Here is a 26646-nt window from a genome sequence, read left to right on the forward strand (position 1 = left end):
GGCAATGCGACAAAAAAGTGCTGATTTCTAAAAGCCATGATAAGGGTGTTTGTGGCTTTTGATTCATTCAGGTGTAACTCCAAAACACCAAGGGTTTCGTTGAAAGATGCTTCCACACAAATGTATTTTAATATATGCACACCTCAGATGAATGTTAAGCGCATTGCATAAATTCCCTCCTTCTTGCTAAGCTAATGTATGACTGGACTGTGTGTGGACGTCCCTGTGTGGGTGTTGTGAGACAGCGATCAGAGGGCTCTGCTCAGACACACCAGCAGCAACAACACACACACACTCACACACAGATCAAAGCTCTGCTCCATCCTCAGTTCAGTAACCTCAGTGATGGTGTGTTTCTCCTGTCGGTCACATGTGTGATACCAGGGGTGACGGTGACTACATGCACACAGTATGGACGTGGTCGGTTTTGACCTCGGACAGGATTATGTGGAAATATCATGGGAGTTTGGACAATTGACTCAATCCTTTTCTGTCTCATACCAAATAACCTGACATGACACATGCTGAACACAGGCTGTTTCTATTAATATTTCTAGTTTCATTGAACTAATGCACCTGGAGCTTTGTCTGCCATCCACCTGCTTGTGCTACATCAATGAAGCCTTGTTCCCATTATCATTGCTATGTCGCCACCTAGTGGTTAAGCACAGTCATCACCACTTATTAAGGCACATTAAGAAAATCTCAGTGGGATATAATTTAAATGGGCAGTCCACCAAAAGAAAAGTGACAAAAACAAGTGTACTCATGAATAAGCTTGCAACAGTGCTTGGTTTTAGTGTGAAAAGGTTACAGAAGTGAGTTTCCTCCATGGGGGGCTGGGCTCAGCCTTAGAGACGGTGCACCAAATGGGGGCAGCTGAGGTGGTTCGGGTATCTGATTAGGATGCCTCCTGGGTGCCTTCCTTTGGAGGTTTTCTACCTGGGAGGAGGGGTGGAACTCACTGGGGAGATTGTGTGTTTCACCTGGGCAGCGAACGCATCATAATCCCCAGGAGGAGCTGGAGACATAGCTGGGAAAAGGGAGGTCTGGAATAATTGCTTAGGCTGCTGCCGCCGTGACCCGACCCCAGATGAGCAGAAGATGGACGGATGGATGGAAAGTTTAGAAATCGCAGAAGGCGGTGTAACAAGCAACAAAAATAACACAATATAAATAATAACAAAATACTTCACCGCAGTGTACTAACTGACTGGCAATGAAACATGTTTTTCTCAATATTTAACACTTTTTTTTGCTTCCCAAGATTTTTTTTGGAGCTGTTTCACCACCACCCACAATTTAGTTCGATTTGCTCCAGGTCTGAGCAGCTCCTCTGTTTCACTTCTGTGTTGCATTGTGGGGGAATAATGTGCATCCACAGATCAACAAAACCAACTGTGTTTAATATCCATATTGTGCTGCTTTGAGTGTAATGTGATTTGTAGTGCAGGTGAACTGACCTTTTTAAGGACACAGCATCTCATTCAGAAGGCGAATCTTTTGTTAAGACAGTCATTTATTGAGGCACTTGACACAAGCCATGGAATGTACAAATCAAACACAACAAACTGAAGGCATTTTTCACATTCTTGCATCTGTAAACATGGTAAAGAGAGTACATTCTGACAGTTAATTCACATTATACTGCCCCCCACTAAACCCCCAATGGAGAGACGCGTGACACAAATATCAACACCTCGCTCAGGGCGGTGTTCAGCAGACAGCCGCTACAAACAGCAGTGGCTAGAAACGATTCGCTGACCCTCATTACTGTGACTCTCCAGTCCTGAAGGGTGCTCGTCTGCCAGGAGTGGATCAGCAATAAAAGCAACATGTACACAAGCTGCTGCAGCCCCGTCTCCCAGAAATGATGTTTATATACAACTGATGTGCAACAGCAAAGACGTTCTGAGGGGGACAAAGTGCTGGACGAATTTTGTTTTCTGCTAACATGATGAGGAAATGTTTCCCGGCAAGATGCATAAATATTGACGTTGAACGTATCAGTAAAATGTTCAACGTGTTTCATTCGTTTTCTGCCAAAATAGACAATCTTGCAATACCCCATCCCCTCCAAACCCGGTCCACCGTGTCAGTGTCACGTTTGCCTCTCCAAGAGGACCTCATTCTGCAGTGAAGTTAGCAATAATAAATATCAAACGTCCTGTCAGACTTTCAAAATAAAGCTTCCTGAGAAAACTGCTTGTTAGGTTCAGGAAAAAAATCATTATTTGGCTTAAAATGAATGCATCAGTGAACATTGACCTACGCTTCTGTCATTATCGCCCCCTGCTGGTACTTCGCCATCTTACACGTCTGCTTTTCACAGTCCGACGAGGAAAAACGTGACCCTGACACGCTCTCATCTAATAGATTGGCAGGTCTTATTACACACTTTGGCATGAGTTTTATGGTTATGTTTAGGCACTGGCAGCACTTGGTTGCAGTTTGGGAGAGATTATGGTTTGTTTTAATACAGAAAACTTCAGCAGTGAGTTGACACATAAGATTTTTTATTAATATCGCAATCTTTGCCAAACCAAAGTGCTTTTGCTGCCGCACACGGGGGTCTGGACTCGAGGTGTGGCTTCTGGAGTCACAGCTCTGCACACTGTACATCAACTATCTACCTCGACCACCTCCATGCGGCCCCAGCGTGGTGCATAAATGATTCACTCAGAAAAAGGTTTTCTCTGAACACAATCCAGGCAGCAATCACGCCGTCAACACAGCGTCATTCTGAAAACAATTTAGTAAAACCTGAAAGTAATTTCATTTCTAGGAGACGGGGCTGGCTGTTGCATGAGACATGTGCTCTCCCTGAACTGCACCTATTCAGTCATAATGTGTGTCAGAGGTAAGTAAATCAGGGGAATCAGGAATCTAAGTCTATTTAGCAGCACAAGAACACTTCTCAACTTCAGAAAACTGATCATTAATCAACAAATATATAAATACATTATCTATATTTTCAGCAGGCATGTGCACAGGCAGAGTCCAAACATGTCTGTCTGCTTTGGTTTATCGCTCTATTGGATGTAAACTTTTTTTTTTTTTTTTATGCTCCTTAGCAAAATACTTAAGTTCATATATTTGTATATGATTTTTAGTTTTTCTTATCGTGTGGCCCCGCTTGTCAAAAGATGTCTGCGCATATGCCTGCTTTGTAGAAACGTCTGAGGCCAAAAAACCCCCACAAAATACTTCAGGTGTGTGAAGGCGGATAAGGCTGCTGTTGGGTTACTGTTGGTTCATAAGTACAGGATGAGGTTTGAATGTGAAAGCTACAGCTCGAGTTTCGAATGCTCTCGGATGTCCGTGCACCCTGTTGTCCTCTGCTGGAGTACGGCCTCGCAAAACTAAACATCCAACAATAACAGCTGGCTCAGCTGGTGCTCACATCAGTAAGGGTCGGTGTCACTAAGGCTGCACTTGAAGGAATACTCCGGCTAAAGCCCAGGTTTTGAGTATCAAACACGGCAAAATATCCCTGGCTGTGAGGCTTGAAATGAACAAAATTTTAAGAAAACTGACTGAGTAGTAAAACAGGGGAGGTGTTGGAGGAATTAGGACTCAGCATTTCTAAGATCCTGCGTCAAACAGCTGGAAAAAAAGCTGCATGTTGAGCCATTTTTTGGAGAAACTGTGATCGTTTTGAAAGCAGGAGGGGGGGACAGTGCAGAAGAGGATTAAGCTGCAGCAGACGTGAGACAGGGTCCTTTCAGGCCTACAGGCAGTCTGTGTTTGACACTCAAAACATAAGCTTCCTTTAAGAAACGTGGACGCGCTAAATTGCTCAGTCTCCTGCAGACTAACTCCAGAGTGTCCCAGAGTGACTGTTGTGAGCCAGTCCTGATGCTGTTTGGTAATAATGTTGTGGTTTGTGGCCTGGTGGTGAGAACATGGCCACATTTACACCGAGTTGATAAAGATTTTACCCCTTCGTTGCTCCGTATGAGATCTTTTATCTCTGTCAGAGTTGGGAAAAACCTGCCTGCTCAGACAGACACAGACTGAAAAACCTTTTTATACCTGCGTAAATGCCGCCTTTTAGCTCGTCCCGTTGTGTGGAGTGAGGCTCTCCCAGGGGCAGATGATCTCTTTGGCTCCCACTCCTCCTCGAGAGGCAGCCCTGTTCTCCTCCTCCTCGTCCTCAGACTCGATGGGGTAGATGCGGCACTCTGGAGGAATATCCACTTTAATCTGGAAAAAACTGCAGGGTTGCAGAGAGGACTTAATGAGACATGTCCAATGGCCATACTCAGGAAGGTGACACATATCTGAGTTTTGGATTTGAAATGTAAAAACGAGGTCAAAGTAATGATTTTCAGCTTCAACATGAGGATGTTTACGTTCACATTAAATGAGCAGTTCAGAGTAGTTCTACACTGTAGTACTGCTACTTCATTGAAATATCTGTGCGGCCTCCTTCTTCCTCCTTCTTGCATGCACTTGTGTATGTGTGGCTTACTTGGCGATCCGTCTGGGTGGAGCCTGACTGGGCTGATCCGGGCTAATAGGCTGGATGCGGCTACTCGTCCCGGCAGCTGAGTGGCATTTTGGAGACAAGCTGGCGAACATGGTGGAGGGGGTGCAGCCACGCTTCAGCAGACGACGCAGGGACAGGGCCATGCGAGACTTGGACACATTTCCACTTCCCGGGGCCCGAGCCGCAGGGTTCCCCTCGGCCTCTCCTTCACCGGCCTCCACTCTGCGCTCAGAGGTGGAGGTGCTGTCCAAGGCCACGCTGATGGGGGACGGACAGGCAGGGGTTTGAGCCAGGAAAGGGAGAGAGGGCGAGGTGTTGGCAGAGGGGAAGTCAGAGATGCCAGAGTAGACGGCGAGGTGGGGGACAGGAGTGGTGAAGCGGCACAGCTGTGAGGTCAAAGGGCAACATTCACAGGTCAGAGGTCAGCAAGAGAAGCCTTCACTCCAAAAACATGTCGTGCATTGTGGGAAACTTTCACCAGACGGTTCCCTCCATGCATAATAATCAACAAAAGACATCACGTGCATTATGTGTCATAAGAGCTGCTGTAAATCTTAATATTGACTCATGTTACAGGCCTGAAGTCTCAGTATCACAGCTGCTCACAATCACCAGCAGTGGAAGAAGTATTTAAGTACTAATACCACACTGTGAAACATATTCCACTACAAGGAAAAGTCCAGCAGTCAAAACCTTACTTAAGTAAAAGTATTTAAATATATCAGTAACTCAAAGTATGAAAAGTTAAAATGCTCCATGTCAGTGTTTTACTTCTATATCTGATGTTTTCTGATTAACTTTGCTGCCACGGTTGGCTACTTTAATCTATCATATTTTACAAGATCATCATATGTTTGTAGCATTGTTGTTCTCTAAGAAACACGTATCTCTAAAAAGTAAAAAAAAAATGAAAAGAAAGATAGAAAGAAAGAAGTATGGGAGAAAGAAAGATAGAAACCGTCTCTGGGCCTCACTTTCTTCAGTGTTATTGCCAATAATCAGGACAGAATCATGATCGATCAGTTCAAACAGGCCGACAGCAGGAGGACAGTCCAGATGACAGATGACAACCAAACCGCATGAAAACAGAATGAATGACAAACAAACAGGTAAACATGAGGTGGTTTGTGGGTGTTTTATTATCTCATGACTGGTGACAAAGAAACACAGTCGAGTATGAACAGCGACACATCTACAGTCTGAAGACGGACGGTTCAACACGTGTTACAAGAAACAACATGACAGAAACAGCTCGTATGGACAGAAATGTGACAGATGGTAACAGACGTCCCAACATGGCCGCTGGTATTAACGCCTGCAGTCGCTTCTGAACACGACTTGTGTGCGTAAATTAGTATTTTTTTTTAAGGGCTTTGTTCAAAAATCACCTGTCATGGGGGATCTACTGGTCCAGGTTTTGAGATGTGTGTCACTGAGACATTCGCAAAAACACGGCAAACGTCTCGGCGGCACGTAAAACCAAAATATGTGCAGAGGCCAAATACCATGAGAGGTGAAACAATCACCAACTTCTTCCAATGAACGTCACACTGAAAATAGCTTCTTTGACATTAGCATGTTATTACGTCTGAGGATGTTCAGTTTTTGGCCACTTGGGGGCAGTACACTATTCACTCTCCTTTTTGCTCCACTTTTGGTCTCCACCAGCTTGCTGGGGAAATATCTGGCTCTTTGGTGTTAAATGATCCAGCTCATCGCTAACTCTGCAGTGAGAGTGAACTAAAATAGTAAAGCTGTAAAACCTAAACAATGAGCTGAAAGACGCTATAAAGCTCTGTAGAGTTTAGGGAAACTGCACTGGGCTCTTCACTACGAGCGACCCCTTTCACATTAAACGTTTGGTCCACATTATTATAAAAATATAGATTATAGCAGCTTTTAACTGAAACTAAATTGGCTTTAAACTGTAACAGGATCATTAAGAAATAAAAAGCTTCTCCTTGAATGATTCCTCTAAAATAATCCAATAAATTAAGTGAGAAAATCCTAATCCTGACAAATCAGAAGGTAAAACTCCTGTTTTTGTTCATTTCTCAGCAGGACGAGGAGGAGGAGGCGCCTCCTTGCCCTGCTTGCTGAGTTTGCTCATGACCTGTGTGATGTCAACACTGGCGGCCATCTTGGCCTTCTGCTCTTCCTCCAGCTGCCGGAGGACGATGGGGCTGAGACTGGGACGTCTGTTCTTTGCATTCTGCTCCAACTGGGCATCACTGGGAGGAAAGAGAGGAAGGATAGAGAAACCATGAGGAGAGAGGGGAGGGGAAGACGGGGTGAAAATTACCTTTTGGAGAGTGATGGATGTGGTAGTTTCAGGAAGCCACAGAGACTAATATCAACCGGACACATGAAAAAAACAAGCTTCGGTTTTTCAGACCAATATCACACCTCAGGCAAAAATGTCTGAATTAGAAGCTGCCACCGACCTGAACTTGTGCTCCTCGGGAGAGATGGCCTTCTTCAACGTCTCCTTAAACACTGGAGATTTCATGTACCGGCCGTATGAGTCCTGCAAAACGTACACAAACTCAGCATGAAGGCTGGTGATGCCGAGCGCAGGCGTGTGGGAATTCTGACACCAGCGGCATGTTGTGTTTTCATGGTGCGTTCACTGACCTTCTTCATGAGCATGTAGATGTGAGTTTGGGCTGCGTCCAGCACGTATCTGTGTGGGTGCTGCAGGCCTTTCACTGTGACTTCCATCGTCTTTCCATCGATGTTGATCCAGCGAGGTGCACCACGCGCCAGGAAAGTCCTGAGATCAGGAGATCAGTGGTAGAATGTGACTAAGTACATTAACTCTAACACCTTTTCATGCTGCTCTCTTCTTCTGAGGGAAGTATTGGAGTCGGAGAATGTTTTCTGGCATTTTTCCACCAGCTTTGCTCAAAAATTCATCGATTTTCTGTCGTTCGGTTAATTAACTAATCAGCTGATTCTGCTCCGACCTCTGCTGCCATCAGCGTTCACCAGAGAGGACTCAAATATTCTGCGCACAGAGAACAAATCAAGACGTTACTTGTATATCTGCTCTGCTTTCTCTCTCATCGTCGCAGAAGTGCCCCACTTCAGATCTTCACAACCCTCCCAGAATGCCAAGTTCTCTCCTGCGAATAGAACAGAAAATAATAGAACAGAAAGTGCAGTTAGCTCCCTGTTATCGGCCCCTTTAATGCATGAAACGTTAAATTTGTGTGACCAAATATGAATCTACAATGCAGGAAGTTTTTAACAATAACACTTTAATCGGTGCTGTTCCATTTAATGTCTTTGCCCACGTCTAATTGAGATGACCACCGTACCGCTGAATTCTTTCTTGAGGAAGAGCCTGAAGTCATTTCGTCCTCGAGGGTCTGACAGCAGCTCTCCGAAGCTGAACGTCCACCTCTCCACGCGCATTTTAGTCGGGATTTCCACACTGTTGCACACACGCAGGAGGAAGGTCATGGAAATGAACGAGCCATTTTAAGTTTAAACATTCGGCTGAACCTGCATCGACCTCAGCTGACTCACTTGGGCATGTTCAAGGTCCAGTACGTGACGTCATCGGTCAGCCAGGGGTTGCTGGGAAGACACTTGGAGAGGAAGGGATCGTGGCCGCTGTAGGTGGCGCAGTACTTCACCAATCTGCAAGAGCAGAATTTAGATTATCTGTCCTCCAAGTCATTTTTTTATGTCACGTTACGTCAGTATACTCAAAGTGGAATCTTATGCAGTGTCACCTCAAGTTGTACTATACTACTACATTCCACCTTACATTTAATATATTTCACACTATATTATACTGTAGTATATTATACTATTTTGTGTTAATATGTTACAGTTTTATTCCATTATATACTATATTATTTTGTCATTTCTGTCATATTTCTGTCTTATTCTCATCTTATTGTATTCATGACACATTCCATGTCAAAATTTTAACCATTTTCAATCATTAAATCAGTCACTTCTGAGGATTTCACAGCCTCACTGACTCTAAATAATCCAATTTACAAATGGCTCATCACATGTTTACAGTTGCTGAAAATGTCTCACATTTACTCAGCAGATCTGACTCAGCAGCACATGACTTTGATCAGGTCAGTGGAGACAAGTGTTTGAGACGTTCACTATGTGATGCAACCGATCTCAGGTGACCAGTATGTCATCCATATACTGGGAATATGGTGGACTAGCTTACGCGCCAATGGACACAGATGACTTCACTCTGGGCCTCATGATGGACTGCTGGGTAAAGATCATCTACAGGAAGCGGAGGAGAGACAACAGCTATATATAAACGTGAAGACAGACCTGTCTCTATGGATCGCTGCTAACGGTTAACACAGCTGCTGCTCTGATGAGGAAAAACGTTGGAAAGTCTGAGAAAGGGTGGACAATAAAATCTCACTCACGATTCTCTCGTAGTAGTCGGGTGTTTTCACCTGCGGAAGAAAACACACTGAATGTAATATTACAGATTATAAGTCACATCACAAAGAATCTGCTGTGGGTGTCTGTCTGTTTGTGGGCGTCACTTTTCCATGCATTCTTCTTTTGGTGCCTACATTACCCATAATGCAACTCAACCTGGAGTTCAGTAAGACGTCCTGGTGTGTTATGCTAGTAGCAGCTAATGTAGCTATGAGCTGCTAGCCTTAAACAGAGATGAGAAGCGGCTGCAGAGGTCTGATATGCTCACTTCTTCCTCACTCCCCCTGATTTTTAACATTTTTAAAACTTGTAGTCTTCAGCCTGACTCAAGTGACATCACTTGAGGATTTGTCAGACGGCACTCAGCAGCCTCTGAAGCCACAATGGGCTTTTTTCATGCTCACCAAGACCTGTAAACAGATCTTGATGTGGAAAATCAGTGGAGCTCCTCTTTAAGGTTGGAAATCGGATCAGTTCCAGGTTTAAGACGGTCAAAGTTCGTGTTAGGAAACAGGGAATGCATTATGTCAAGTACAAACATGTGAATTATATGTGTGTGTGTGTAGATGTTCATAACCAGTGTGAAAGTCTGAATACAGAAAGAGAGCCACGGGAAAGGCCTGCAGAAGAGGAGAGAAGAGACTGATTTTAGTAGAAGATGAAGTCAAATGATTTGAAGCAGCAGACAGGTAAAGGAAAGGGAAGATAAGCAGCCTTCACTTCACCTGGATCCATGCATTAAAGCTTCTTATTGAATATAAGCTGATTGACAGGAATTATGTTCACGCCGGTCACGCAGAGACTCACCTGTTACCTCTTCTGCATTCGGATCTATTCGCCGATCCAGCCCATAGTCCATGGCGCTCACTGTCCCCGGCTACACACGCACGTCAACAACAGAAAAATGTGTGTTTACAAGAGGACTAATTCATTAAAGCAGATGGCTGTTTTCTAATGCTAATCGTAGGCTGCTGGAGTGTCACACTTTTCCCTGGCCATCTGAGACAACAGGCCAGTCACCAGTCACGTGGAGAAGGAGATTTTGTGAATTCACTGCCCGACATTAAAAATGCAAATTAAAGTGATTTGTTTGTTTCCAGCAGACTTGGAACCGCATTCGTCAGTATGCAGGATACGTCTGTCTCTGGATTATGAAATTCTCTCAGATAGAAAGCTGCCTTTGATTTTTAGGAGTGAAAGGATGAGTCAGTGGCTGCCAAGTGGGAAAAAGTGCAATTTCAAGAAAAACAGCATCTGTGCGTTACTTTGTGTGTAAACATTTTCTGTGACTGAAGCACCAAGAGGCAAGTTTCTTCTTCGCTTTCTTGCTGAGAATTAGATGAGAAGATCGATAGCGCTCTCGTGTCTGAAAGAGCCTCATTTATTAGCCTAGCTTAGCATAAAGACTTGAAGCGAGGGGAAACAGCTAGCGTCGCTGTCTGCAAAGTTAATATAGATAGATCTACTAGCACGCACGCACACACACAATGATTTCACTCTGTATGTTAAGTGGTGATTCTGCTTTATTTGATCCAGTGATAAAAATCCCAGCAAATGACGGTCACTGGTCTGGTATGACCGGTCAGTTTACGGTGGCTAATGTTTGCTGCTTGCACTTCAGCAGAAGTTGCTCACTTTAAGTGCCTTTTAAAAGAGCCCATTTATACTTTGCCTGCAATAGCAGCAAGTACTTCAGCTATGCTAGCATGCTATCTAGCTCCAGGTTGCCTGTGTGTCGATTAGTTTGAGACGCTTAGATAATATGGCAACACATTAACACATCACCTGAAATAATAAATGTCCAGGCCTCAGGATTATGCAATAAAGCAGGACCTGCACCGAGGCCTTTATCAAATTACCACAAACCAAATGACACATGGTGAACATGGGTCTGTCTGGGACCCTGGAGGTCTGGGGAGCAGTTTCCCATTTAACCTGTTGAATAATCCAGCCCCACAAAAACAAGGCGAGACTCAGACTCACGATGCCGCAAACACAAGGTGCAAACCACTGCACCACATTCTCCCACGCAGTGTGAAATATTAATCAGTCGTGCCCTTTTCCTCTGACTGGACATGTAATGGTGATGAGGCATCATGGGTAGAGATAATTAGGTACCCTGGGAAGTATAGAGGTGGAGCGCAATTTATTTCCAGACTTCTCTGTCTGCTGGCAATCCACTCATATCTACATAAAGCTGTATCCTGTGTGTGCAGTGCAGGTCTGATAACCATCTGTGTGTGTGTGTGTGTGTGTGTGTGTGTGTGTGTGTGTGTGTGTGTGTGTGTGTGTGTGTGTGTGTGTGTGTGTGTGTGTGTGTGTGTGTGTGTGTGTGTGTGCGTGTTCTCACCGGAGGTCTGTGAACCACCCAGTAGGCTCTCTCCTGGCACTCAAACACCACACGGTCTGGTTTCTTCCTCTCCTTTGCAGCTCTAAAAACCACACACAAACACACAGAATCGTAACACCTCCTTGATCTTGAAAATCGAGCGATGTCTTTGCGTTTCTCAGACACCTACCTGTACTGCTCTTTCGCTTGCATCACAATGAAATCCCATTTATGATTCATCCACTTGTGAAGGCGGTTATACTGCTCCTGAGGACATAAAATGACACGTAAGTAAGCGCCGAAGCAGAATGAATTACTCATGGGTGTCTCGGTCTCGTCCTCACCTGCTCATGCGGCTCCAGGATTCCTTTCTTGCGTATGTTTCGTTTCGCCAGATAGATTGCTGCGATAATGAAATGGAAAGGAGTTTTAACTGAGTGAGACGTGAGATAACATGTTGAAAAAGCCAAGTCACCATCAGGGCAGGAAAGGGTTGGTATTTTTCCATAGAAAATTGCATTGAACTGAGTTGTCGCCATGCACCGCTTCTCCATCACAGCTACAGATAATTTTTCAGCATCCCATTAAACAGGAATTCAGTAAAATTACAACCCTCTGCAAGCACAGTGCATTCTGCTACTGAGCCAATGGACCACAGGCTGTCAATCAAAAACTAATTACTGGACTTGACACTTCTGTTAGTGCTTGCTAGCTAGCTGTTACCATGTGGGCTGACTGAGCATGCTAACTGAGGGGCTTTAATTCATCTATTTCCATTCATTCTTTATTTTAAACATTTCCTTTACACATTAGTTGTTTTCTATAAACCCAAACTTCCCTATTTAACCAATCTGTTGTGCATGGCGTAAAGTGTGTGGCACGTCAAACTCCACTTTTGCTGGTTAAGCGGTGAATAACCTGGATGCAAAGGTCAGTGGTGCAAACGCTTTATTCGTTTGTTACTTACACATTGCCGTCAGAAACCTGCGCCGTGCACCGCTTTGCACCAGGTGTAAATGTGAGTTTTCAAAGCACCTTTGCCCATTTGTTCATTTGCTGGCGAGCTAACTCACCACGTTTCATATTGTAATATCTGACAAATGTGAAATGAGTCAGCTCACATAAATCCTTTATTTTTTTAATGCCAGAGTTTGTTTCTATCTGCACATTAAATGTAAATACAGCCTAAAGAAAAAAAAATATTTATATTTCCATTTTATTCCAACTAATTCCCAGATTTTCTTGTTAATGCCCATGGAAAGTTTGCACCTTGAATATTCCTGGACTTCTTGCAACCCTACTCACCGTAATCTGTATCCTCAACAGGCCACTGCTGTGTGGGCCAGAAATACGGTGTCTGGAAAGGACAAAAACAGAACTGATTGATTTACTTATCATTGCTCAGAAAAAACAAAACCAGAGCAGTTTGAGGCTACACCGTGAAAATATCATCTTCCTGGCTGGAAACACTATTTCAGAAGATAGTTTCCTTGGGTCTGGTGAGGGTTTTGCAGTCCGTTTACCTGGAAGCGATAGAGGGATGCATCTGGTTTGATCACTAAGCGTCTGTGGTCTTGCAGAGGGTAGATGTATCCCAGCGCCACCAGCATAGAGCCAAAATTCCTCGCCTCTGAAGACAACAGACAGAGAGATAAGCACACAATGACTTCGTTGGAAGGTTTATGGCTAATTGCTTGAAAGAACATACAGGAAGAGCTTATATAATATCATCATTAACTTGACTTTCAACAAAAAAAAACCCTCTAGGAATGGCATCAGCTGCCTCGTGTCTCACCTTGTGTGTCTATTTGGAATCTGTCCGCTAACCACGCAATTATGTCTTCACCTGAGGAGAAAAGATGGAAGTCAGAGGTGACAAAATGCCATCAGATACAAAAGCATTTCTGACAGAGAACCACAAGAGTAGCTGGGTGTGTGCCTCTAAATGCCAGACCCCTCTCTGACTGTGTCTGTAACCTGGGAGCAGCTACAGCTAATGTGGGAAGACGGGTGGAAGGAGAGAGGAGAGGAGGAGAAGGAGAAGAAGAGGGGGGGTCTCTGGATAAAGTACAGCAAGGCAAGAACAGTAGAAAGGAAAGGAAAGGAAAGGAAAGGAAAGGAAAGGAAAGGAAAGGAAAGGAAAGGAAAGGAAAGGAAAGGAAAGAAAGGGAGCTGAAATGAAAGGAGCATGGAGGAGAGGAAAGGGGACAAGAGGTGAGGAAAAAAGAAAAGGATGTGAGGGAGGAAGGTTAGGGGAAAGGAAAGGAAAGGAAAGGAAAGGAAAGGAAAGGAAAGGAAAGGAAGAGAAGAGGTTAAAAGAGGCAAAGAAGGGCAGGAAAAGAGGAGAAAAGGAGAGGAAAAGTAAGGAAAGGAAAGGAGACGAGAGAAGGAAAAAGAAAAGGAGAGGAAGGAGGAGGCGCGGAGAAGAAAGGAAGGGGGTCAAGAAGCAAGAAAAAAGGGAAAGGACATGAAGGAAGGGGGGAGAAGGTGACAGGAAAGGAGAGGATGGGAAGGAGGAGGAGAGAAGGTTATAGGAAAGGAAAATAAAATAGATGAGAGGAGAAGAAAGGAGTGGAGAGGCAAAGCAGTCTCAGCTGTTTTAACCTGCCTGCATTTAAAGCCTGCAGATGACGTACAAATCGAAGTTTCCTTTCTCCTCCTCCTCCTCCACCTCGCTGTCTCTCTTGTTTTCCTCTTGTTTCTGTCTCTGTTACTTGCTCTTTTCCTCTCGCCCGCTCAATCATCATCCTCCTCCTTCACCTCCTACTTTTTCCCTCTCCCTGACTCCGAGACCGCGGGGGTTGTCATGGAGATTAAATCTGTAGCTCTCGAGTTTGAGCCCGGAGCTCTGGTATCCTCCAGCGAGACTATGCAGGCACAATCAGTCGACCAGCGGCTGAGTAACATCAAGTGTGTGCTAGTGTGTGTGTGTGTGTGTGTGTGTGTGTGTGTGTGTGTGTGTGTGTGTGTGTGTGTGTGTGTGTGGTCTTTACCAGTGATAGCGTGCGGTATTGTCGTGATAACCAGTCTCTGAGGCTGCGACTTAACTCCTGTTTTGGGATCCTGCATCTCCAGCATCACCTTCTCCGCCTGCAAGGGCACATAAGGGGTGAAAAGAGGTTACCACGACAACTGATTTTGAGTGACGGGGGGCAGAGGTCACCATGCCAACAGCAGATTGATTTCACAGCATGTTGTGGGGGGGGGGGGATCAGGGCAGCGCTGTAATTTGTGGGTAAAAAAAGCAGTTTTGATGGATTTGTGTATGAAATCTGCTCCAAAATAATTCACTGTTAATCTCTTTAAATGAAAGATTTGGACAAATGGAAGCTAAATGAAGCAAACTGTCCCCATGGGACATAACGGCTCCCTGTCAAAGCTTGTGATGAATACTTCCTATCAGACCAATGCTGGGTGATTTATGAGCCAACTCTCTCAACGCCACTATTCCACTTTGTAGCCCGAAAACTACATGAACCTTAAGCATTTAAGCAGGCTGGAGGTGAGATGAGGGGTGTGTTTCGTGCCCTGAGCTCGTGGCTTTTGTTTGGCTTGTGTGGGAGGTTTGCAGTGAGTCACTGCCCTCCGAGCAGTTTCTTAGTTATCATACCATCTGATCCCACAGATCCGACAGCTCAGGTGTGTGTACTGTAAAGCAAGATATCATGCAGTGCATTAATTTGCCTTGTGTGTGTGTGAGTGTGTGTCTGTGTGTGTGACAGAGAGCAAGCTGACTCCCGGGCCTGTTTGAAGTGGCTTTGTGCTTTGAAGTCATCCTGGAGAGGCTCTAAGCCCCAGGCTGAGCCGGACCAAAGTGGGCTTTCATGGACCAAAACACGAAGTTGTCCTGTAAAATGACGTCTCTGTGAGCATGAGAGAGCGGGACATTGTCAGTGCTGGATCAACTGATATTTTTGCTAATTGAAAGAGCATCTGCCTTGATTATTTCCTGCAAAAAAATCCTTATGCCAAAAGTTATTTCAGAGTGAAAAATAAAACTCCAGGAGTGAGAGATGCCGAATCGAGCCCCTCTCTGGCCAAAGGAGCAGGCTGTTGTTTTCCAACACACAGTGCCTGGATTAACTCCTTTCCAGCGGCTGGGTGGTGTAGATGGACGCACTGATACTGATCCAGGCTTAATGCTTATTAAACTGCATGACCTTATCACTGTGAAAAGGTTGCAACAAAACGCGGTCTAACATTTGGTGTGACGGACAGAGACGCACTGAAACCATGCTGACATTTGTTTTGAAGTCCTGTCATTCTGTGACATGTATTTCTGCATGCTTGGTTCTTATGCAACCTTACCGTGTCCCCGAATTCTAATCAATTGGGTGACTAAAATTAATTTGCATGCATAATTGAAACGTGGCATATTTGTTTTCTGTTTTGTTGCATTTCCTCAAATGGAGTCCGAGTGGTACCTGTTAGCTTCATTGCTTTAAAACATCTCATCTATACTAAAAGCATCAGGAAACTAGGATTCCTCTGAGGACCTGTGGAGAATATCTAGTTTTAGAGACTAACGCATCTTATAAGAGGACATGCCAATACAGCAAGGGTTTATGAGGTCACAGCAGACACTACAGCCCAAGCATTGCGTTAGAGAATTCATATAAGTGACCTGTCTATAGGTGCGTCTGCAGGTAATGTCTGCATGCTTGAGCAAGGCTGAGATCATCAGGTCTGATGGAAACGGACAGCCTACCTTCTTGAGACAAGCCATCCGTGGTCGATACCTCTGTCCATGATCCCGGAGGGTGTTTCTGATGGTCATGGTGTCTGATGCTTTTCACTGTCTCAACCACACATGCAGCGCCACTGTCGCCTGCCAGCCCTCTGTCGTGTGGGGATGCTGGAAGTGAAGCGCAATGATCGATACCGATGCTGCGTTCAGGTGTTCCCCATAAACATTTGGATATTCTCTATTAGAAGCTTGTACAGTGCGAAAATGCGGCTACTTTCTTAATTTTCTCATTCAAGTGGACGTCACAATTGAATTTGTTTTATGACACGTTGGATATGCAATAATAAATAACAATGCAAGTGCGCAATATTAACCAATGACATAAAATTGTAAAGAGATGTCCGAAATGAAAAAAAAAACCCACTTCATTCATCAAATATTAGCAAATGTTTACTGATCATCACCTCAGAAATGCCCTTAAGATTCATGAAAAAGACGTACTCATAGAAAACCGAGGCCTTCTCATCTGCATTTCTGCTTTTATTGATCTTTTGAAGCGCGTTCAAGCAAATCCCTTATTTCCAACAGCCTTTGAAGACAGCATAACTACAGCGAGAGGGGAATCAACCAATCAGAGCGCGGCCTTTTCTGTCAGGCGAACTGCATTACGCAATTGCCAAACTAAGCCAGCAGAGGGCGACATGGTATCACCAAAGCGGTTGACAGTCAAGTCTAATGATCCGATTTATTTTAATTAACTCATATATTTTTTATTGTTTTGTCAGCTAATAACAGTGCTTGGTGTTTACACGCGGTAACACGTGTCAATGAAAGTGAGTTACACTGTAATGGCGTCGTTTGAGACCTTTGACACTGATAATTATCTAGCTATATTCATACTTCAGTTGACATATTCCTGTATGAGCCTCATGTGGTTATATTTGTGTGTCAAGACATGCTTAGCTAAGGGTTGAACGTTGTGTTTGTGTGAGTCAACCAGACGTAAATAGCCGAGCAGAGAGTCACATAAGATTAATGGTAAACAGTCAGCAACACTACTTCCTGAGTTTAGGGAAGGGGCTTGGTCCCGTGCCTGCGCCCCGCGAACGCGCATCAAATTAGCATCGATGAAGTTTGTGCGAACATGGCGGATTTCCTGCCGACCAGATCCGTGTTAAAAGTTTGTCTACCCGTCTGCCTGCTGAACAACGGCGAGGTGGAACAGCTCCGAAAGTCCAAGGAGATCGACAGATGTCTATCCCGGGAGAAAACGTACGTGAAACGGCTGGTGAAGATCCTGCTGCTCGGCGCAGGCGAGAGCGGCAAGTCGACTTTCCTCAAACAAATGCGGATCATCCACGGCCAGGACTTCGACCAGCAAGCCCGAGAGGAATTCAGAGCCACGATTTACAGCAATGTTATCAAAGGTAACCTCGCAGCTGGCGGCAGGTACATTTAGGGGGCGAGTAAAGGCGTTTGGTTGCGGCAGAAAGGCGTTTAAAACGGACGGGAAAGTTTCCACATCTGTTAAGCAGCGCAACGCTGAGAGGACGCACATAAACAGTCTACATCTGCTGTCGGCACACCCATGCGAACCGTGTTTCTACTCGACCCCTCTTCTTAAGAGTTCACAGCCGTGTAGCCACAACTTATTCACCGTTTTAAATTAGTATCAGCCATTAGCAGCACGCTAGCAGTCTCACATAGCCACGGGCAAGTTGAGTTGCTCAACAGCTGAGCCAGGGATGCGGCTAATGGAGGCTAAGCCCAGCAGAGCTTTATGGCAGGAGGTGTTCCTGCTCGTCCACTCTTTGCATGCTCAGGGAGGACACATAAATACAGCGTAGTGTCAACAAAACCACCTGAAAAGGCACAGTTTCATTGACCCTCTCTGCCACAAGGAGTTCTAAGATATCACAAGCTTTCTTTTGTTTATGAGTTTATTAGTAAGGTCAGGTGTTGCTGTGTGTGTCCATCCCAGTTCATGTTCTTAAGGGCCAGTCAGTGATAGAGAAGCTGGTACAGATCAATGGAAATCACAGGAAAACTCTTTTCAATCATGCGTCTTGTAGAAGTGTTTGTGATCTGGGGTTGTGTTTATTTTTCCACACCTGGCTCCATCACTCTCCACCCTGCATTCACATCTGGCTTGTTTGATTTTAAGACGCCACCTCCCTCATGTCTCACTCTGACCTTTCCACTTCCTCCCCAGGTGTGCGTGTGCTGGTGGACGCCCGGGAGAAGCTGCACATCCCGTGGGGTGACCCGGACAACCAGCGGCACGGGGACAGCCTGATGGCGTTCGACACCAGGTCGGCCAAGATGGCCAGCGGGCAGCTGGAGACGTCCGACTTCCTGCGGTACCTGTCGGCCATCAAAGCCCTGTGGGCGGACTCGGGCATACAGAACGCCTACGATCGTCGCAGGGAGTTTCAGCTGGTGGGTGGATGCACGCACACGTTTGGTGAATGGTGGTTTTCCTCACGAGGCTCTGGCACACGGCGCTCTATCACCAAATCCAGTGAGGGTGTTCTGGTGTTTCAGAGGTGTGGTAATGGCAGTGAAAACAGAAAGTGAAACTGGTTCACTTCTTAATTTATCCTCCCTTTCCTCTCTCCCTGCATCTCTCTCTGCGTTGAGTGGTCAGACATGTGATTGAATCAGCTTCCTGTTTACACCTCTCCCCGCTCCTCGGCTGTCAGTACGCACATTTGAGCCCGCTGTCGTGTACCAGCTGTGGACGGGAACACGTTCACAGGTCCTCAGTGGGACTTCTCTGAGCTCCTGGTATCACTTTCACTACCTGCTGCCATTTGAAAGAATTCCTAATTGTGCCGCCGTGCGTTCGTTTCATTTCATGTGAGCCGTCAGGTCATGTGACCAACTTCACACATTGTCCGGCATGCGAGGAGGCAGGGGCGGGACGCATGTCTGCGAGTTGCTTTCAGTAATGAGACAAAAGCAGTAAATGAAAATGTTTCTGTCAGTTGCATAAGGCTGAACCGTTCTCAATGGCGTTTTGTTAGCCTCACACGTACACACACACACACACACACACATGCACACACACACTCTGGTGTGAGCTGGTTGTGCAGACAGAAGGGGAATAAGAGTGATCAGAGCAGGAATGTTGATCTGTAGTTAAACAGCTTTGTTGCTTACAAACAGAGCTCTCGCACTCGCTGCTCGTGGCACACAAACGCTCAAGTTACACAAGTGCAAGGACACACACGCACACACATGCGTTCTGTGTGAGCGTCGGGCTGCATCTAACTGTTATTTATCTATTTGTCTATATTTGAGTAGGAAAAATGACCCATGCAGTTTCCCACAGTGCGAGCTGACAGCAAAATGTTCGTTTTGCTGTAACAACACAAAAAGCCAAAATATTCAAATTACTGTCAGCAAAAACAAAAGTGAATTTTTGTTCATTTTGCTTGAAAAATGACAAATTGTTGCTGCTCGGTGTGTATGGACAGCGCCCTGTAACGACTGCTCAATCAGCCCTTCGATTGAAAAATCTCTAAATTTGGGACTGTTGGTTAGAAAAAAGAAGCAAGTTGAAGACAATTATGTGACATTTTCTACATATTTAGATATTTTCTAGACTGAGCTATTGATCAGAATATTATTTCTTAACGCTGACGGGATCCCACATTCAGACGTGCACGCAGAGAACAGCTGAAACGATTAGTCTGCAAGTCAGTTTTTCAATAAACACAATTAATCTGCAGCTATTTCAGTCCTCGTATGTCATTTATCAATAAAAATTACCAAACGTTTTACGGTTCCAGCTTCTCAAACGCGAGGATTTCCAGCAAGCTTTACAGACCACACAGATACGCAAACCGAATGATTCGCAGCCCTTCGTGGCGCGTAAAACTCGACGTTGAGTCTAAAGTGAAACTCCAGCCGTCCCACTCACGTCGAAACGCAGCAGCAAAAAGCCGAGGAGCTGCTGCTTCGCTCGTTGGCGAGGGCTCGTTTGTTTTTCTGCCAGCAGATACAACCCATTGTGTTTTGACTGTGGCCTGTATTTGCAACACAAATCAGGAGAGCCTTCAGGCCTGCTTGTAATCATCATTAAAAACACATGCACAGACCACACGTGGGGCCTCCGGCTCGGCGTGGTGCAAAGCTCACACCCGCTCTTTCAGATGAGCCGTACACCTTTTCTCTCTCCCTTCCCACCTGAGGATTTTCTTCTCTTTTCAGCGTAGCAGCACGCATTCATAATCAGTCGCAGAAAACATCGATCTGCCTGGATTCGAAGTGTCGTGTGGCTGCGACAGACTCGGTTATGTAATGTTATGTTTCAGTTTTGCTTTTTCAGCACTCTCAGATTAACTGCCGGCATCGTCATGCTTTGTGATGAACAGCTCCGAGTTACTGCTCTTCTTGTTTCTCTTCTCCTTTTTTTTAATCTGATTTTTTTTCGACGATTTCAAAACCGCCGCTGCCGTCAGATTTGAGCTGCTTCCCTCGAGCGGGGCCGGAGCTGGTGGCCAGAATTGAAACAGGCGTCACGGAAAGGTGGCTCTCCTCTCTTCAGCGTAGCGCCACGCCGCCCTGCCCCTCCCTTGTGTAATCTTAGCCTCGCACACACTTCCCATGTGCACACACACACACACACACACACACACACAGGTTTTTCAGGTCAGGTTAGTTTTTTTAGAGATCAAAGGGTGAGTACAGAAGCTTACAGTCGGTGGAAATAGGCGGTGCGTGACAGCGACACTCAGAAATACAACCCAAACAATCACTACTGCCGATAGAATTTGAATTTGACGGCTGAGCTGCTGTTTGCTCTGTCATCAATGCAAAATTCATGCAAAACGGTGCCCTGAGCAGGCGTGGTGTGTTACTGTGGAGGCACGGCGGGTCGCGGGAAAACTGTTTTTGCAGTCAGTTTTTTTGCTTTATGTCGAGCACAGGACGCACACACACACACGCACACACAGATAAAAGAAGGCATCTCAGTCTTGGCAGCCTCATGTCTGGGCTTGCACTAATTGCGCATGAACAGCGTAGGAACGGTCTAGAAAAAACACCCCGACACACACACATGCAGAGAGATCTAGCCACACTTTTGTACATCAAAGACGCGCAAACATGTGTCGACTGCAGTACCAAGTACTTTGCATCCTGCTTCAGCCTCAGCTCTCGGGCAGACTCGCAGTTTTCGAAGAGAAAACAAACAGATTACGTGTGTGTGTGTGTGTGTGTGTGTGTGTGTGTGTGTGTGTGTGTGTGTGTGTGTGTGTGTGTGTGTGTGTGTGTGTGTGTGTGTGTGTGTGTGTGTGTGTGTGTGTGTGTGTGTGTGTGTGTGTGTGTGTGTGTGTGTGTGCGTGCGTGCGTGTGCGTGCCATGTAGATCTAACATAGGCTCCTTTCGGGGACACATTTCAGACTAAAGAGCAGCCAATCTGGGACAAAAACTTTCCAACTCGCCAATGTGGAAAAATCCTATTTTTGGTTAAGGTTTGGCAAATCGTGGTAATGGTCAGAGTTTGGGTAAGTCTTCAGGAAATTAATGTATGTCTATGTAATGTCTCCAGAAGTGACTTAAGTGTGTGTGTGTGTGTGTGTGTGTGTGCGTGCGTGCGTGCGTGCGTGCGTGCGTGCGTGCGTGCGTGCGTGCGTGCGTGCGTGCGTGCGTGCGTGCGTGCGTGCGTGTGTGGCAGGTAGAGATTTTGCCCTGTGCCTCTTCAACAACCACAAACGTCTTCGTCCGAGCGTCGAGCGCCTGTGTTTGCAAACTGAACCGTTTCTGATCAGAATGAGTGAATCTGATAAATTGTGTAGAATTAACAGAAATTCCTCCTCTGTCCTGTCGCAGGGTGAGTCAGTGAAGTATTTCTTGGATAATCTGGATAAGCTCGGCGAGCCGGTAAGTTGTTTCTGCCCGCACCGATTGTTATAATCGCACATGTACATGTTATGGTTAATATTGCAACATGTCCAGACCAAAAAAAAAAAAAAAAAAAAAAAAAAGCAGTGAGATGGTTGTTGAGGAAGAAGCTCCTGTTAGCTGACTGCCAGCTGATGGGAATATATACAAAGATTTGCCTTTGCTTTAACCCCCTGCTTGGCATTTACACTCAGTGGCCATTTTATTAGGTATTATTGGCATTATTAGGTACACACACGCTCAGTCATTTGCAATTCAATACAAAGGTCCTGCCATAAATGTCTACCTTTCAGGAAGTAATGGAATTGATTATTGAGGTTGTATTCCTGGGTTGTGCCTGTTTTGAATATCTCCCCAATCTGGACTCAAACAAGAGAGTGCTTTACCTATAGTCATCTAGTTGTTTACCCAGAATCCACCTCATAGTCTAGATGAAGTTTGCTCAGACTCGAGGACCTGAGGTGATGTTTCTGTAAAGACAGACTTTCAGCTGTAATCTGTTCTTGTTGGTCTGTTGTTTCTTTTCTCAGTGTCTGTCTTCACCTTGTGATTGTAGACAAACTTTTTGTCTCGTGTCCATCGCCTCATCGTGTCCATCGTGTCTTTCCGTCTCTCCTCCAGAGTTACCTTCCCACTCAGCAGGACATCCTGCTGGCCCGCAAACCCACCAAGGGCATCCACGAGTATGACTTTGAGATCAAGAACGTCCCTTTCAAGATGGTGGATGTGGGAGGGCAGCGGTCGGAGCGGAGGCGCTGGTTCGAATGTTTCGACTCGGTCACCTCCATCCTCTTCCTCGTCTCCTCCTCTGAATACGACCAGGTGAAAACACGCCGGCCGCAGCATCTCGTTTCCTGTGATAAGTGGCACGTTAACCTGTTTGGTCTGGCAGTTATAACGTGTGGTCACTGCTGTGTCTATACGCTCACTCTTGTTCTGTGGAGTTGTGCTTTATATATTGGCCATAAGTCAAATCCACTTTATCAAATAGCTTTACGGCAGGAGAGCAAAGTTGCCAATATTCAGAAACATTCATCGGTTTTGCGGTCATGGTTCAGTACGTAAACACAAGCACAGCCTGCCGTGCCAGATGGTTTGTTACACAAAACCATCTGCAAAGTCTGCAGAGTCAAAAACTACTTGGCAGGTGATTGGATGAACCATCTGTCTGTCACAGGTTAACAGATCAAGTCGGACTTTTGCCAAAACCAGTTGGGAGAAAAGCGAAAACACCTTTTCCATTGAGAAAAGCCTTCAGTGCCGTTCAATGAAGAGCAGCTGCGCTAACCTCTTCAGGAGCCACCACTGTAACAGTCGCTTCTCACTCTACCATCACACCTGAACTACGCCCATAACTGCCAGTAGTTCCTCATAGGACGCTGATTGGTGAGAACGACTGTGGTTCAGCCACAAGCGCGTAACCTGGCGCCTGGCGAGATGGTTTTTGGCTTCCATGAACAATCCCATATTTACTCTACAGCAGAGTGTGGTTGCATGTCTGCACCAGTAAACACTCCTATGGTGCTGGTTCCCATTGCTTTGGCACTGGCTTTCCTCCATTCTACCACTGTTTATCCCCCGTTGTCATAACTTAACTGGGAAATGCTCGGAAACTGCAACTGTAAATGACAGGGGAGAAAGCAGCTCTCATTTGTGTCCATCACACTGACAACATTAGATATAAATGAACAGGCTAACCCGACTAGCACGGTTCAGCTAACAGAAAACTGACCCACATCCAGAACTTTCCGGTTGGGACTCACACAAATGAAAACTCTAGGCTCCACCGTCTGTTGGGGCTCACTGATTTCTGTCTGCAGTTATGTGTATTTTTTATGACGACTTTACTTCCGTCTAGAACAATAACAGCAGTACTCGTCCTTACCCCCCCCGCTGTCTTTAACAGGTGCTGATGGAGGACAGGCAGACCAACCGGCTGCGCGAATCACTCAACATCTTCGAGACCATCGTCAACAACCGCGTCTTTGTCAACGTTTCCATCATCCTCTTCCTCAACAAGACTGACCTGCTGGAGGAGAAGGTGAAGAGCGTTCCGCTCAAGGACTACTTTCCTGAATATACCGGGGAGGAGCACAGCCTACCGGACATCCAGGCGTTCATGGTGGAGTGCTTCCGGGCCAAGAGGCGCGATGCCACCCAGAAGCCCCTGTACCACCACTTCACCACGGCCATCAACACGGAGAACATCAGGCTGGTGTTCCGGGACGTCAAGGACACCATCCTCCATGACAACCTCAAACAGCTCATGCTCCAATGACCCCTGTCAACCTGTGAAAGTAGAGGACCTGAACGGGGACGGACCGCCCCCTCACTCCTGACGAGGACTTGGGAGAGACCAGCCTCAGAAGAATCCGATAGACGTCAGCGTTCTTCTTCAGCCGTTTTTATATTAGTTTTTACTCTCCTCTTTGAAGAGTTGACCTTCTTGTTAGTGCAGGGTTTGGTAGGGGGACGAGTCAGTAGGACGGACTGTCTGTGGTTTTAAGGAAAGACGAGCCGGCAGTTTGGATGTTGATGGCATCTGGTCTTTGCTGCTTCGTCCTGAGACTCTCTCCCCTGACCTGAGCGTTGCCTGACAGCACGAGGCTCTCGGGGGGGCTTTTCGACTCACAAGGTGTCGGTGCTGGCGCCAGTGCCAGTGCCAGTGCCTGGTTGTGGAAACCAGCAAAACATTTTACAATCCAGACACATGGTTTCTAAACTACATATACAACCTACCAAGCAACAAGCACAGGCATGGTGAAAAAAGTAGTTTGTTTAGTTAACATGTAAGCAAATAACCAGTTTAAAATGCACCAAGATCACCTGTGGCAGAGGTGATTTGCCAGTCTGGGTCCAAGCACTGAATTCATTTAGGCCAAAATCACTCCTTTCTGTTACACTCTCCAGTGCTGCTTTGTCAACATTGTTTCGAAGCCCCTGTAGTTTATAGAAGGGCTTGTCAACTTGCTGATCATCTGGAGACTGCACACTGCTCATTTTCTCTCGTACTGCAGCACTGTTCCTCCCTCCTCCCGTCCCAGTCATCATGTTTTTCGTGGTTCGAGATCAGCAGGTTGAAAGTGCCGGCACAGAGCCAATTTTGCCGGGACAAGGACCAGTTTATTGATGGTGACAGCGCTCAGAACGGTTAAAGATTTGGTGTGGGATATGGCTCCAGCACTGGCACCTTGTCTGTGGAAAAATACTAGAAAAGGGCACAATCACAAGACTGAACCCACATGCCTTTCCATATAATGTCTTAAGGAGACCTAATCACTGTTCAAATCCTGCATTTGTGCCTGTGTTTCTCTATTGAATTAAAGTCGATCTTAGCTACCTTAAACAGATCATTAACACGCAAGTTTCCTTGCAGGTTGTCCTATATTTTTGGTTGTTTAGAGGGAAGAATGACCCTCATTGGCACATTAGGCAGGTGTGCCAGCAAGTGAACATGCAGTCCACTGTTTTCTCAGGGTTGAATCAAAACCGGCGTTAATGCTGATGTCATTGTTGGTGAATTAACTGAATAATCTAATCTTTATCTGGGTGGCAGAGCAGTGAGACTCAGCCAGGTCTAAGTACAGTTAGCTGGGTGGTGTATGGGACTGTATCCTGGCTTTGACCCCTGACTTTAGCCCAGCCCAGCCCCCCCCCTTTGTTTTCATCTCTGATTAGTTGCCGTGTAAAGGGACAGACCTCCCCCATTCCATTTGCCTGAATGATGAATGTCTGTGAATAGTATGTACAGAGATTTGCTCTAGATTGTCTGAATATACTGTAACAAGCATTGTTACAGTTAGGTGTAACCTGTCATGTGAGAGTATCTGTGTTGGCACTGAGTTGTGACTCCAGGCATCTCTGAAAACGCGATCTTATGCCATTTAGGAGTTCCCTTTATAAAACATTTTGAATTTGTACAAAACAAAAAAAAAAAAGGAAAACGTAGACAAAAAAAGCTACTGGAGTTGAATACCTTTGTCAGCAACTGTATTCTGTAGGGGGCCAAGCTTTGTCAGAGGACAACTTCCAGGCACTGTTAAAATCTTCGTTTCTGCCAGATCACCCTGTGCTTTCAAGGGACTGCTCACGTGGACTGTCTGTGGTCTTTCTCCAAAAATAAAGCTCCTGTGTGCTTCAGTTTGCTTTCAGTTTTTGCTTTGTCCTGGCTTTGTACATACTGTAATCTGTTGCCATGTAAATAATATTCAGGTTTATCTCCATGTATGTAAATGGTTGTAGAAATGGCGTATTTTTTTCCATTCAGAATGTGTTTCAAATCACTGCTTTTTCCAATGAAGATGACCTTTTGATGTAGATGTTTTTGTGTAATTTTTTTCATCACCTATTTGAGATTCATTCCTGTGCCAAGTCTCATGCCACTCTAACCCTATCAATAAAATACACTTTTCTAATGAAAGTAGGCTCTTCTCTCCTCATTATTAAGTATATATATATATACACACACACACACACACACACACACGACTTCTATTGAAAACTAAAGACATAAATGAAGCGACTGGTATGCGTCTCTAAACAAGAGACACGAAACACGTTATTAACGAAACTGTTCATCTATAAATTAAACGTAGTTCTGCCAGATAATATCAAGAATACTACTGTTGTCAAAGCAATTTCCTCTCCAACGGAAATATCGAAGCCTTTACTGTGATTTTTGACCGACTCAAAAAATTTGGCGGCATGTTCGGGGATTTACGCGAAGGCGGAAGTGGGCAGGAGTGAATCATCTCAATTTACGACGTAGAGCAGGAAGTCGACGCGCCACACCCA

The 26646-nt window shown here is 45.5% G+C and overlaps 2 protein-coding genes and 1 long non-coding RNA gene across 5 annotated transcripts in view; 2 read left to right on the forward strand and 1 right to left on the reverse strand.

Annotated features, from left to right (window-relative positions):
- Positions 1–1511: 1511 nt before the first annotated feature.
- Positions 1512–16144, reverse strand: LOC139349295 (regulator of G-protein signaling 9-like). 3 transcript variants are annotated; one of them, XM_070989927.1, is made up of 19 exons: positions 15964–16138; positions 14249–14345; positions 13051–13101; positions 12779–12885; positions 12561–12612; positions 11600–11658; positions 11446–11522; positions 11277–11358; positions 9741–9803; positions 8908–8937; positions 8694–8755; positions 8024–8137; positions 7813–7928; positions 7530–7617; positions 7127–7265; positions 6937–7019; positions 6606–6723; positions 4475–4878; positions 1512–4216 (listed from the first exon to the last, which is right to left on the reverse strand). In XM_070989927.1, the coding sequence occupies exons 1-19, from the start codon at positions 16030–16032 to the stop codon at positions 4054–4056; spliced, it is 1974 nt and encodes a 657-aa protein (XP_070846028.1). In that variant the 5' UTR covers positions 16033–16138; the 3' UTR covers positions 1512–4053. The 3 variants fall into 3 exon arrangements, 2 of the variants coding, with proteins under 2 accessions (XP_070846028.1, XP_070846029.1); XR_011603452.1 differs by lacking the exons at positions 1512–4216; positions 4475–4878 and adding an exon at positions 6112–6182 and having other exon boundaries at positions 6343–6723; XM_070989928.1 differs by lacking the exons at positions 1512–4216; positions 4475–4878 and having other exon boundaries at positions 5859–6723; positions 15964–16144.
- The window catches only part of LOC139349298 (uncharacterized), an 88994-nt gene continuing 72690 nt past the window's right edge, over positions 10343–26646 (forward strand). The window contains exon 1 of the long non-coding RNA XR_011603453.1: positions 10343–10372. This is a non-coding gene — a long non-coding RNA (uncharacterized lncRNA). The remainder of the gene's footprint in view (positions 10373–26646) is intronic.
- On the forward strand, positions 16999–26269 carry LOC139349652 (guanine nucleotide-binding protein subunit alpha-13-like). The gene is made up of 5 exons (XM_070990600.1): positions 16999–17369; positions 18155–18381; positions 21781–21831; positions 22474–22674; positions 23759–26269. Exons 1-5 carry the CDS (start codon positions 17087–17089, stop codon positions 24128–24130), a joined length of 1134 nt encoding a protein of 377 aa, XP_070846701.1. The 5' UTR covers positions 16999–17086; the 3' UTR covers positions 24131–26269.

This window comes from Chaetodon trifascialis, chromosome 21, assembly GCF_039877785.1.
Source record: "Chaetodon trifascialis isolate fChaTrf1 chromosome 21, fChaTrf1.hap1, whole genome shotgun sequence".
Taxonomy (NCBI): Eukaryota; Metazoa; Chordata; class Actinopteri; order Chaetodontiformes; family Chaetodontidae; genus Chaetodon; species Chaetodon trifascialis.